Source organism: Strix uralensis, chromosome 11, assembly GCF_047716275.1.
Source record: "Strix uralensis isolate ZFMK-TIS-50842 chromosome 11, bStrUra1, whole genome shotgun sequence".
NCBI lineage: Eukaryota > Metazoa > Chordata > Aves > Strigiformes > Strigidae > Strix > Strix uralensis.
The window spans coordinates 11202173-11215137 of NC_133982.1; the positions used below are offsets into that span (position 1 = coordinate 11202173).

Genomic DNA, 12965 nt, shown 5'->3' on the forward strand with positions numbered 1-12965 from the left:
GGCACCTGAGGAGACGTGGCACCCAGCAGAAGCAGCACCCCACAACCATCAGTGACCCCGTGCAGATCTTCCATGACCTGGGTCAAGGGGTCCCCAGGGGAGCCCAGTGGGGTGCTTTGGGAGAAGACCAGGGTGCTGCTGTGGGGTTGAGGTTCCCAGCTGGCACAGCTCTGCTGGGAAGCCGATCCCTAAAGGGTGCCGCGGCCATGCGAAGGCTGTCCCCTCTCTCGTCCTCTCCTGCTGTACCTCCTACAAGTTTCGCTCGTCCCTCCCACTCCCTCCCAATGCTCGCCTTCTGTCAGGGAGCCGGGAAAGGCTGGGGATAAGGAAAGGGCTCTGCGAGCAAGGCTACCAGTCTGGCTGGCTGCCTCCTGCTGATGCTCGGGGCCGGGGAACAGGGCAGCCAGTGCTCCCATGGACCTCCCCAGCGGGATGCTCCTCGCCTGCTCCCTCTGCCTCCTGCCCGGTAAGCGCCTACTCCCCCTCCTGCGCCCACCCCAATTCCCCAGGCAATGGGAAAGCCACCGGGAATAACTTTTGCCTATTCGGGAAAGGTGCTGGAGAAAGCCCAAGGTTAATAAGGCTGTTGGAAAAGTCTCGCCGGGAGCAGGAGGGAGGGAGCGAGGCGGGTGCCTTTGAGGCAGGCAAAGGGGAGTTGAAAGGGATGAAGATCTTTGATGGGCTCCCCAGGAATGAACGGGCAGCGCCGCGTCCTCCCGCCCCCCCCTCCTCGGCCGGCCTGCAGTTGGAGAGGGATTAGTGTTTTTCTGAAGCATCCCCCATCTGGTGGGGGAAAAAAAAGCTCCCCCCCCAAAGTAAAGGCAGACCTTTTTACCTAGAGTTAACTTTTGTGACCCACAGGTGGTTTGTCCTGTTGCACATGAGGGGGCTATGCAAAAGAAAAATGTCTGGGGTTAAATAAGTTAAGAGAGGTTTTAGGCAAGCGTTTGGTTTCAGGAGGTGAGCTGCAGCTTCCCCCCATACAGCTCGGTGTGTGCGGGATGAGCTCTGCCAGGGGCTGGGGTGGGAGGGGGGGAGTTTATGCTTCTTGCTGGCCCCTCTCTGGCACACTCGGGCTCTCTTCTTGCAGAAAGAGATCCCCAGCAGCGGTCATTTTTGCTGCAATTACTTCTGGCATCCTCCCGCACACAGCCCAGGCTCAGAGCAGCCTGACTGGGACCACTCGGTGCTGCAAAGGGGAAAAAAGAGCTTTTCCCCCCTACCAGGAGCACTGCCACTGGCTCACGCCTCCCCACCAGCCTGCAGTGCTTCTGCCACTCCAAACATTTCTAAACATCCTGATGGAAAAGCGCACTAGGGTGGTTTTTATTTCACTTCTTTTATTTTTTTTTTCCTCCCCCTTTCTAATTGTGCTGTTGCTTGATCCTTTAAAGCCAGCCGCAGCGGAGCTGCCTTTCTTTGCTTAATAGGGAACATGTGTGTGTGCCTTGCATGGCGGCGTGGCGGGGCGCGGGACTGCCTGCGTGGAGCTGCTGAGGCCGATGGCTCCGGCATGGAGGTGGTGGCACAGCCCTGGCCATGCTTACGTGGGCAACCGAGCCCGTGGGGTGAGCTCCCCTTAAAGAGATGCTGCTTGGGGATGCAGGATGGGTATTGCAGAGCCTCGTTGGGGGATGTGGCAAATCAACAATTCTGCTTTGGGCTGAACAGGAATCCTCCACGTGAGTGTTTCTGCCCACGGGGGTTTCTGCCTGCATCTGGAGTGGCCAGCGATAGCAGCGCTGCTGCAGCAAATATGAGCCATGTGCCAGCGAGAAGGGTTAATGCTTCCAGCGCTCCGTGGTGGTCTCTGGACTAGGATGTGTTGTGGCTACTGGTCGATATATTTTGCTGAGGACTAATGCTGGTGTTTTGCCATCCAGACTAAAAGCAAGTTTGTGCGATGTGTGGGACCCACCAGGGGTTGAGCTGAGGGTGTCAGGCGGGGACGTGCATCCTTGGAATGATCCCTTCACCGTGCGGGCAGCGCTGCCTGTTCTGGCGCAAACCCTCGGGTGCTTTGCCCCAGGGAAATCCCACTCCTGGCTATCTCCAACGATTCTGGGGGAACCTCCTCTATGTCCCCGCTCTTGCATCGTCCCAGGGGCTGGGAGTCCCTGGAGGCACCGTGGTGTTCCTGGCAATTGCCCGGTGATTTCTTGGTGCCAAGGGAGGAGGCAGGTGATGCCAGCACTTGGCAGCCCATCCCCTTCCATCAGGCACCTTGTAGGGCTGGGGACCCCAGTGCCATGCCTCCGCATGCAGCCCGTCTTGGGGACAGTCCAGGGTGTCCCTAAACTTTGGATCAGGCCAGCTCCTCTTCCCTGAGACTCTGGTGCAAGCAGGGCACAGGTCTGGGCCAGAAGCTGGAGAGCCCAGCCAAGGGGTGCTGAGCCACGGCTTGTTAAAATAAATGCATTCAGTTGGCTGCAAATCACCCGGTTCCTTGCTGCCCAGTTGCTGCTGCAACTTCCAGAAGGATCCAGGGAAGATGCACTGAGATGCGATAACTTTCCTTGTATCAGACCACGCATCTGTTTTCCTTTGCTGGTTTGGTTTTCCAGAGAAGGTAGTTGGTTCCTTCCCCTCTAAAGGGTCACTAAATGGTAAAAAACATTGTGTTTGCTCCATGGGGCATGTTTGGGATTGTCCAGGTGGGTTCCCAAGGGACCCTCCAGTCCAGGCTTTAATGGTGGGTACTTAATTTTGGGTGGCTGCACAGCCCCAACAGTGGGGCTGAGTGGGACCCCACCTCCTTGCCTACCAGTTGTCCATCCACTGGCCAAGGTTTGGCCAGGGAAGGTCCGATAAACAAACCCCCTGAGGTGTGTGGGGCTCTGAGAAGCCAAACCCCCCCCCCCCCCCCCCATGGCCCCCACAACCTATCACTTTCCTGGTGTCTCCCTGGGAAAGGGGTGGTCAGAGACCTGCTGCTGTTTATTCCTGATGCCGTTTGCGTTATCGCTAATGAATCCACTGCAAATGAATAATCAGCACATTCCTTAGGGCTGCAAAGCGTGGCCATCAAACAGCTCCTCCCCAGCTTTTGGGGGTCCAGAAAGCTGGAATTATGGAAGCACAAGGTCCTTGTGTAGCTAACGCCCCGGGGCTGTTTGTCAGAGATTTTGTGGGTAACCAGGAATGTTACAACACACGAGCCGGCGATGACTGATCCTCTGTTCATCCTCAGTATTCCCTGGCTCTCCATCCACCACTGCAGCAGCCACCAAACCCTGGGTTGTTTCCTAATAGCTGATGACAAATGCTGGCTTTGAGATAGCGACCTGGAGAGGCATTTGGTGCTTTCAGCATCTCATTCGGCAAAGAGGGCTTGGTAGGAATTAAAGCTGGAGGGAAGCACAGGGACACGTGGCCCACCCTGCTCCTTCTTGGGGCCTGCTAGGTTTTGCCCAAGAATCAAGCTTAGATGTTTTCTAGTTAAGCCAAATTTTTCAATCCTAAGAAAACAAAAAGTAATGTGCATGGCAGATGGGTTGCAGAGGAGCATTCGATGCCACCAAAGCTGACGTGGTGGTGGGGATGGGGATCACAGGAGCCCAGGCCAGCGCATCCCCAGGGATGCTGAGGATGCAGGGGTCACAGCGGCAATGCCAGGGTCCATGAACCCACTGCCCCATCGCAGAGGTTACCTCTCCTGCTTGGGCTTGGACAATAAGAAAGGAAGTGGGAGTGAGAACAGCAAGGCGAATTTCAAAGTGCCAGACTGAACTGCTTGACCCCGGCACGCTCCAGATTTTTGGCAGATGTGAGCTTTCCCCCCGCCACGTGCTCCTGAGCTCCTCCAGCGAGCAGCTCTCTCATCCCTGCAAGAAAACAAGAGCGTGGCGCGGCACGTGCACTTCTCGTGTCCTGTTCATACCCTTTTCCTTGGGTCACCTGTAGTGCCCCCAGATCCCGTATGTCCTCCAGTGCTGCCTCTGGGGACCCACAGCACCCTGGCAGTCGACAAGCTGCCTTTACCCTGGAGAATTCAGCAGAAGAGCCCGTGTGGATCCAGACGTAGGTTCTCATGGGCCACACTCAGCCACAGCCTTTGGGATGCTTCTTCCCTCCGTGTCACTGTCCTGTGTCGACTCAGCCTCTCTCCAGAAACTCTGCCCTGGAGCTGTGAAAGTGCTGGAGGCCACCGAAACAGGCTGGGTTTGCATGATGCAGTCAAAAATATTGACTACATTTTCCTCGTGGTCAAAAAAAAAAAAAAAGGAGGAAATTCTTCTGGCAGCTCCACTGCCCAGCTTGCATCTCCTTAAATTGCAGAAGTTTGGAGCAAAGGCAGCGAGCTAAAGCCCCAAACCCCTCACGGCAGCAGAAGCAGCCTTGGTGCAGCACAGCACCTTCCCAGAGTCCTGTTGCCAGCAGTGAATCCCATTGCCTGCCTGAAGGATATGGGCAGAGGTATGGGCAGGAGGACAGTGCTGAGGCCCCGAGACCATCCCTCTCCCAAAGGTTTCCTTTATGGGGAGGACTTATTTTTGTTCTTTTTGGCAGGAAAGGTGGCTTTTATTCCCAGTATTGTTTCCCAAATGTGGTTTTTTTTTTTTCCTTTTCAATATTTGACCTGACAAGAATCAAAAGTTTGGACTCGACAGAAGCTCCAGTTCGGAAAAGAGGTATTTGAGGCTTCCTGCCTTGGCTGCATCACAAGCAAAACATGTGGCTTCTGGCCACTTATTTATGACAGTGATGTCACCCCTGACAAGAAAATGAGGCTCGGTTCTTCGGGTTGCTAAATCTCCTTGACAACCTCTCAAAAAGCTCCCATTAGTTTAAGCCAGTTTAAATATTCTCCGATTATTTTTTTTTCTTTCTGCCTCGAATGCACCCACATCTGTTGGCTTTCTGAAATTCCTCCCCTCTGCCATCCAATGCCTGGAAACTTCCTTCCAGATCATTTTGCTTTTCCAGCCCCGTCGCTCTGCCTGGTCCCCGCTACCTGCCGCGAGCAGGATGCTTTGGCACAGTGAGTGACACGAGCCCCTAGCAGCACTTTTCCCTGATCCCCCCAATTCAGAGACATTTTCACTTAATGAAGCATTCCTGCTATTTTTGGGGGGGTTTATGTTGCTTTTCACAACCATCCTGGCTGCCTTTTGCAGGAGGCTACAGCTGCACCATGGGGTCCTAAAACAAGGAGCCATGGGATGGGGGTCCCCAACTTGTCCCAGTGCTCCCACTCCCCAGAAAACTCTGCCTGGGGCTCTGCAGTGCAAAATCAAAGAAACTCTGCTGAATGCAAAAAATCAGAAGACCTGCCACAACCTCTCTGACATTTGCTCTGCACCCAAGTGATGAAGATGCCTCTGCATTACCTGCAACTGAACCTTGCTTGAAATACAAAGCCCCCTCCCCAAAAGACCCCCCTCTTTCAGACAGGTCCAGGGTGTCACCCCACCTTGCTGGTGGCAGCGATGGGACACCCCAGGGTGCTCCCAGCTCCCCACGACCTGCCCCCCTCCCCTTGCCCATCACTCCTCTCAAGGGTGGGTCCTGGCTTCTGTTTCTCCACTGGGTAACAGTTAACTCGGAGGAGGTTTTAATTTGCTTTGTAATGTTAAATAAGGTCAATCTACCACAAAATATGCTGGCTCTCATCCCCCCATCTCCTTTTTCTTTTGCCCCTGCTTTCTAGAATTTCTTTTTGTATGATTTTAAAGCTCCTTACCTCAGCTCTCCTTGGCGAGACTCCGTGGTTCTCTGCTTATGGAGCCAATGTTGCAGATTTGTTCCTATGACTGCAAAAAATCAGGTTTATCCCTAACATTCCTACCTATCAAAACACTTTCCATCCTGAATTTTTCTGCCTGGGAAGTAGCTTTCCCATCCTCTCCAGTTGACAATCCCTTTATACTCCTATAAATACCAAACATGATCCTTCTGCTGCTTTAAAGACGTCCTTAATAAAGATGCCCAGATCTTTTATTAGCAAGAACCATCCAGCAGCTATGTTCTGCCCAAAGGCAAACAAAAAGCCAGGATATCCTGGCTATCAGTATCCATCCCTGCAGCTCCATCTCCAATGGGGTTGCTCCTTGCTGGGCCATGGCCCTCTAGGTTTAAGCAAAATAATATTGTTAAGAAAAAAAACACCTCCTTATAGAAGCTGCGAAGCACCCGTGGAGGGTTTGAGCATGCTGCTGGCCCGAGCTGAAGTATGTGTGTCTCTGGACAAAGATGGGCTGGTCCCTGCTGGCTTGTGGGACATGGACTATGGGACATGGGTGGCTGCAGCATTTTGCAGTCACCAAAATAGAGGCAACGTGGTGCCGGAGCTCCCCAGCACAGATAGTGCTCTACCCCCTTCCTGGAGGTGGTCTTTGCCCCCAGCCAATTTCTCCATTGAATGCACCCAGGGGGGTTGTGGGCACAATTTGGGGCAGCTCCTGCACCTATGGATAGGCAAAGGGCCATCTCCAGTATCCCCAAAAGACCCCAGTCCTGGGGAGATTCACTTGACACCCCTGTCTGCACACCCTGCTGCTGGGTCTGGCTCCTGGCAGAGGGGGGACCTGCCAGACCGATCCCCCCCAAGATTTGCTCCCTGGCAAGCAAGTTGCTCTTGAAGATTGATCCGTGTGGGCTGTGAACGCCGGGCTCCCCGGAGTTGAGATGCCATGGCCAGGGATCCTGCTCCTGCTCTCCTGCGGGAAAAGGCATCCTTCAGAGCAGCCCTGGGGAGAAGAAAAGCCTGAAAATTGCCCTATCTGGCTCTGAGCATCCATCCTCAGGGACATATTCCTCCTGAGCCGCCTCTCCATAGCAAACCCCCCCAGCGGCACCAGCTTTTGCTCGCACGGGAAAAGTGAATCCCAGCTTTGGCTCTTTGGTGCTCCAAAACCCTCAGGGACAGCCATGCTGGGTGATGGGCTCCAGACTGGGCACATCTGCCGTGGCCACGCATTTTCTGTGTCCCCCCAGACCGCAGTCCCTGCCGGGGTGTGTGGGGACATGGTGGTGGCCATCTCCACCACGAGCAGCTGCTGTTCCACAGCTGGAGGAGCATCACCCGTCGCAGGGGGCTTGAGGAGATGTCAAAGGGGAGGAGGGTGATCTCCTCTCCCCTCCTCATGCCTGTCCTGGCAGCCCTGGCTTGAGCTGATTCCCTTTTGCAGAAGCCTAGAAGAAAAATACTTTTGCATTTATCATAAACCAAAACCATACTTTTGCTTTGGTATCAGCAGTGGGCACCGACTGAGCAGCCCCGAGGGGCATGTTGGTGCCTGCCAGGGTGAAGCCCCTTTGCAGGTGGGCTGGGGAAGGGGGCTGCCCTCTAGGACTTGTGCAGCTGGGGCCCCTAAACCCTAAATGAACTTGCCTAAAGCTGCAGCTACTCCCCGGAGGCTCAGGGCTGGAGAGAGGAGTGCTGGGTGGCTGCAGCTGAGGTGGGGTTGGTGTGTTTTGGACCTTCCAGTCTCCTCTCCATCATGGCTGGCTGCAGGAATCCTGTGCCACAGAGCTGCTGTGATGGGGTAAAACCACCCCTGTTTCATGTAGGACTCTCCTGGGGCAATGTGGGGGAGCAGGATTCCCAGGATGGTTGAGGTTGGAGGCTCCTCTGGAGGTTATCTAGTCCACCTCTGCTGAAGTAGGGTCACCTGGAACAGATTGTCCAAGGCTGTGGCCAGTTGGGGTTTGAATATCTCCATGGGTGGAGTCTGCATAACCTCTTGGGGTGACCTGTTCAGTCTCTGACCACAGTAAAAAAGTGTTTTCTCCTACCACCTCAGTGACTTGACTTCTTTTCTCTACCCAGGGTTCAGTGATACCTTCAACATTGACACCAGGAGGCCCAAAATCATAGCTGGCTCTAAGGAAGCCTATTTTGGCTACACGGTGCAGCAGCATGACATCGGGGGGAAGAAATGGTAAGTGAACTCTGCGCTGGGCTCTGCAGAGGGGGGGATCTGAAACAACCTGCCCAAAATGCTGAATATCTCCTTCTGCTCCATCCAACCACCGGTTTGGGGCGGACAGTGCTGCAGCTCCAAGGCAAACTGAGGTTTGCTCTTGGTGATGCTGGTGCCAGGCCCGTCTGGGCAAAGCAGAGAATGGAAACCCTCTTTCTTTCACAAAGAGGAGTTTTATGTGGGGGATAACAGTGTATTTTGTATTTGATAGGTGTGTGTGTATGGAGGGTGCCATGCTCTGGCTCCTGCTTGGCTGCATCTTGGTGGCAGGTGCTGTGTACGGGGCTTTGCTCCAGGCAGGTTCACAGTTCCTCGGGGCCCCTCGGCCTCTGACACTTGCTGAAAACCCATCTAGGTTTTGGGTCAAGGCCATCCCATTTTATAGAGTTTCCACCAAAGAGCCGTGGTCTGCAGAAATGCTCAGACCTGCCTGCGTCTGTCAGGAGTGCAAGATGAGACTCAGATGGGCTTTGTTCAGGTTTTGGGTTTCGTGGCAGGTTTTGCTCCTTGCCAGGGCTGATCCCCCCTGGGGCATCCTGCACAGATGTTGGCAGAGACCCTTGGTGCTCTCCAGGAGCACGTCTGGATGCTGCAGTGATGAGCGCAGCTCAAAAGCCCTTGAAACTCCCTGCAACTCAAGTACTGCAGAGCTGAAGGATCTGCCCCAGGGTGGATGACAGCCAGGCTTAAGGCAGCAAGCAAACATGTAATTAATGCACATAGGTACCCCTGAAATTCAAAAATCAGACCTGTGCTGCCTTTGCACGACCTTTGCTGGTGCTGGCAGGGGGCACGGGGCTGGACCCTGTCCTGTGCCCTCAAGCTGAGCTGATATTTCACTGCAAGGAGAAGCAGCGAGGTTTGGCTTTAACCTTGGTCTCCTCAGCTGCCGTCAGCACGGCCTGAAACCTCCCCGCTCGCCGCTTCCCTTCTGTTTAATGGAAGGTCGGGGCCAGCCGCCCAGGCGCGCTGCAGTGAGCCCTGCGGCTGGCTCTGAGCCCCGGTTTCCCGCAAGGATCGTGTGCTTTTCCCAAACGGTACCGTGCATCCAGCTAATGGGGTGACGCTGATGCTGCAGCCCCTGGGCTGCATCAGGGCTGCGGGGGCTGTCCAGGCTCTGATGCTCCCAGCTGCATCCCGGAGAGCCATTTGCAATTAAATCTGTGCTGATGTTTGCGCTCTCCGGGTCACCATTTCCTTCCGCCGTTCAGCAGAGACCCGAGTTAATATTCATAAAGCTTTGAATGGTGGGATAAGGTTCAGGTTTCCACTGGGAGCGAGTGCGCTAGAATGGGCTGGGAGGGGAGGGGGTTGCCTGGGGTGCAGCTGGTGAAGCTACCTCTGCCCCACTGCAGAGATGGGTCCTGATCAGGTATTTCAGCACCCAGTACCCCCTCTGAAGTTCAGAGGCTCCCATCTGCGTCGTGGTGATGAGCTTTCCCACTGCTTCAGCTCAAGACCAAGTGCAGGGCTGCTCGTGGCCGGGCTGAGTCTCCCCAAAAGCGTGACCGTGCCAGGTACCAGAGCATCCTCGCAGGGGGATGTCCCTGTGGTCCTTGAGCAGGTTTGCATGCAGCAGTTTGGGAGCTTTCTCCTAGAGCTGGCCCTGCCTTGCGCCATGTCAAGGACTGGGTGGTCTCTCAGGATCCTTTTCATGCTCGCTGTCCATGAACCTGTGTTATGGGACTGTTTCCCAACCAGCCAGCTTACACTTAAGTCAGAAACATCTGGCATGGGACACAGGCCTCCACCCTTTCTTCGCTTGAGAACGTGGATATTTACCCAAAGAAATGTTTTGGGGGGGGGTAAAGAATTTTGGGCAGCCTGACAGCACAACTGCTTGTGGCCAAAGCCACAGGAGCACGGCATAAACACGGCTGTTGAGTAGTTCCAGTAAACAAAGCAAATTCCTGCAACATCTCCTGCTCAAGACCTGGGTGGTTAATGGATGATGTTGCTCTGCTTGGTGTGAAGTCTTCCATTCTCATCTTCCTTCACGTGATGCTGAAGCACATCTGGGCAGCATTGTGTGCTTAATTTCCAAAGGAATCTCAGCCCAGCCTGATGTCTCCATCCCTCATCTGCTCCTGGGCAGAGCCCAGGCATGTCTGCGAGATGATGGGATGGGGACCGTGCTCTCCAGGGAAGTTGATCTGATGCTTCAGGGCCTGCAAGCTCTTCATTTGCACAAACCTCTGCTGTGAAATATTTTCTATCGGGAATGGATCCAAAACCCAAAAAAATGTCGTGGTATTTGCACTGGCCACCTCCAGGTCAGGGCTAAACCCAGGAAAGGCTGTTCAGAGATCGCGGTTCTCCAAAGCAGATAAGGAGCAGGAACCGAGTGCCTTTGCTATCACATTCCTCCCTACCTCTGCTTCTGCAGAATATCTCTTTTCCATATCTCATTTCACCCTAAATATGCCAAAAGTCTCCCCTTGGAGCAGAGCAGCATAACTGGATATGAATGGCACACAGACACCTTGCTCCAAGGTGCTCGTGTGCCACCATGCTCCTCAGAAGACAAAATGACATCCGTAGGTGCCGTGGGTGGGAAACACTCCCAGGATTGCAGTCGAGCCTTGCGCCTGAGAAAGGGCCGTCTTCGCCCACCCCTGGGCAGGGGATGCAGGACACGGGTGCAGCCGAGCCTGTCCCATCCCTCAGCCCATCTTCCCAAGTCCTGGCCATGGCATTTACGAGGGTTCCCCTGCAATTCCCCCCTGCCCCTCAGGGTCCGGTGTCCCAGCCAGGTGGGGACAGTTTTGCTGCTCTGCAGAGATTTCTGCCCAAAGTGAGCTCTCTGAGGGAGAGGCCCTGCAGAGATTGGTGGAGAACACCTATTTTTTGAATATTTTCAGCCCAATAGTAGCTATAGGTGCTGTTCTAGGCATGATCCTGGCAGAGGGACTGCAATTCCCCTGCCATCTGGGGACTCTTATGGTTTTTTACTCATGCCTTCAAGCTGCCACCATCACTGATGGGGTGGTCAAGGGCTGGCTTCCCCGGGGACTAGCAAAGGGAGGATTTTTCCTCCTTTCCCAGGAGGACACTGGAGTAAAGACCTGCTCTGGCTCATTTTGGCCCCTCTCACGTCTCTCCTGACAACATCAGGTGAGACACAGTTGTAGTTTTCTCTTCTGTTGGTTCCTCTGCATGAAAAAAAAAAAGGATATTCTCTGCACAGAATGAGTGTATGTATATACATAAGTACAGCATCTATTTGAATATGCAATTATGTAGTACAAAATGTCTATTAAATATGTGTACACAGTTAAAAAATGAAGCCACCATGACTCACTCTGGTTAAAGGATAAATGACTGAACAAACAAAACATCTATAGTACAAACCAAAGATGTACAGAGAGAGCAGGATAATAATTCTGCTGAGCCTTGGCCAACCCCTGGAACTGGCAGGAGGCAGAAGAAATGGAGATGCTAAGATGAAACCCCAGTTGCTGGTATGGCAGAAGCCAGAAGTGTCCTTCAATACCATCCCAGAGGAGTTCAACAAAATCCACTGAAATGCAGAAGAGCCCAGAGAAACTAAATGGTTATCTCAGAAGCATGGTTCATATAGGAGTGATGGTTATAACAACGTACAGAAACCCGGCTGCCAAATACCAAATGTGGAATCTGAGGACTTTGGCACCTATCCTTCAGTCTGAGTCTTTTAATGCTGCTTTTGGCTAGTGTGGATGGTTTTAGAAGGGTTTCAGAGCAGCTTTTTACATATATATATATATACATGTGTGTAAAGGTGTATTTGAGTGTATACAAACATATATCATATTCTCTAGGTGTATTTTTAGTTGTGAGTATTTCCCTTTTTCTAACCTTTCAAGGAAGGAGCCAGAGAAATTGCACATGGGGGCTGTAACTACAACCCTGATAGTGGAAAATCTGGGAGGAAAGAATTCAGATTATTAAACTCCAGGGGAAAAAATGCTTGGATATATACTGCTTGAAAAGCTCATCAATTCATGGGGTGGCTTTTCCCTGCTCACCGTCTTCCAGAGCAGCGAGTGGCTTTCAGACCTCCCTCTCAACACTTTCTCTCCCTTTTTCATTAAGCTGGAGGTGCCTTCTCCAAGTATGTGAATGGAAAAAATGACAAGAGGCTACTGAAACTCATCCTAACGTGCAATGTAGGTTCGCACAGCGGCAGCCAGGCAGTAGCTGCCCTGCCCTGGAGCAATCCCAGTGCAGGCAAGGCAAGCGGTGCCTGGCGTTACAGGGTCTGAGCATCCCCCGTCCCCAGGGCTGGGCATCTTGGGGGAAATCTGGGGGGAATGGGAGCTCCCCATGCTGCGGTGCTTGGGGCAAAGTGGCCTGGCAGGAGTTTTGGTAGGAAATGGGGCTACTGTAAGGGCAGAGATGATCATGGTGTTGACTTGAAGCGGTGAGTTGGCTTAGAGCTGCTCCTCTGCCTCAAGTCACGCTTTGGTTCCTGCCATTTTGGGGGTATTTAAGATGTGAGTCACATGAGGCCAAGCAGGTCTGTTGCTGTGGATGGATTTATTTGGGCAAAATAAGTGTGTTCAAACATGCAAAGTTTCCACAAATGCACATGGGACGTACGTCCCTCAAACATGGAAGCTCCCATCCCCATGTGTGCTCTTCTCATGATCCACATGGATGTTTGTGGCAAACACAAACTGGAATCGCATTGAGTTCGGGGGAAAAATGTTCATAGACGTCCAAGATCAGCAAAAAAAGGGGAAAAAAGTTCCCTCCATCTTTCATCTCCCCTCTACCTATTGCTTTTCTTGATTGCTCCCCATCATCCCATGAGCAGGAGCTGTGCCACTCCCTAAGGAAGGACAAAAGGACCTGTTCCGTCCTCCCACATGTGCACGGGAGGACACACTAACCTCCGCCCTCGGTTCTCCATTGCCACCAGACACCCCAGTACAGAAGCAGGCGAGGGAGAGGGGCTGGGGGGGCGGACTGTGCCTCCACGGGGCAGACGGCAGCAGCCGTGATGCTCCACGCAGCGAGTGCCAGGACTGCTGCCCCACGCCGGCTTGCGTCTGCGGA

At 53.4% G+C, this 12965-nt stretch overlaps 1 protein-coding gene across 1 annotated transcript in view; it reads left to right on the top strand.

The window, feature by feature from the left end:
* The first annotated feature begins 327 nt into the window (after nucleotides 1-327).
* The window catches only part of ITGA11 (integrin subunit alpha 11), a 48165-nt gene continuing 35527 nt past the window's right edge, over nucleotides 328-12965 (top strand). Inside the window, exons 1-2 of the mRNA XM_074880155.1 lie at nucleotides 328-466; nucleotides 7772-7883. Of these exons, the coding sequence (XP_074736256.1) occupies nucleotides 415-466; nucleotides 7772-7883 (164 nt within the window). The 5' untranslated portion in view covers nucleotides 328-414. The remainder of the gene's footprint in view (nucleotides 467-7771; nucleotides 7884-12965) is intronic.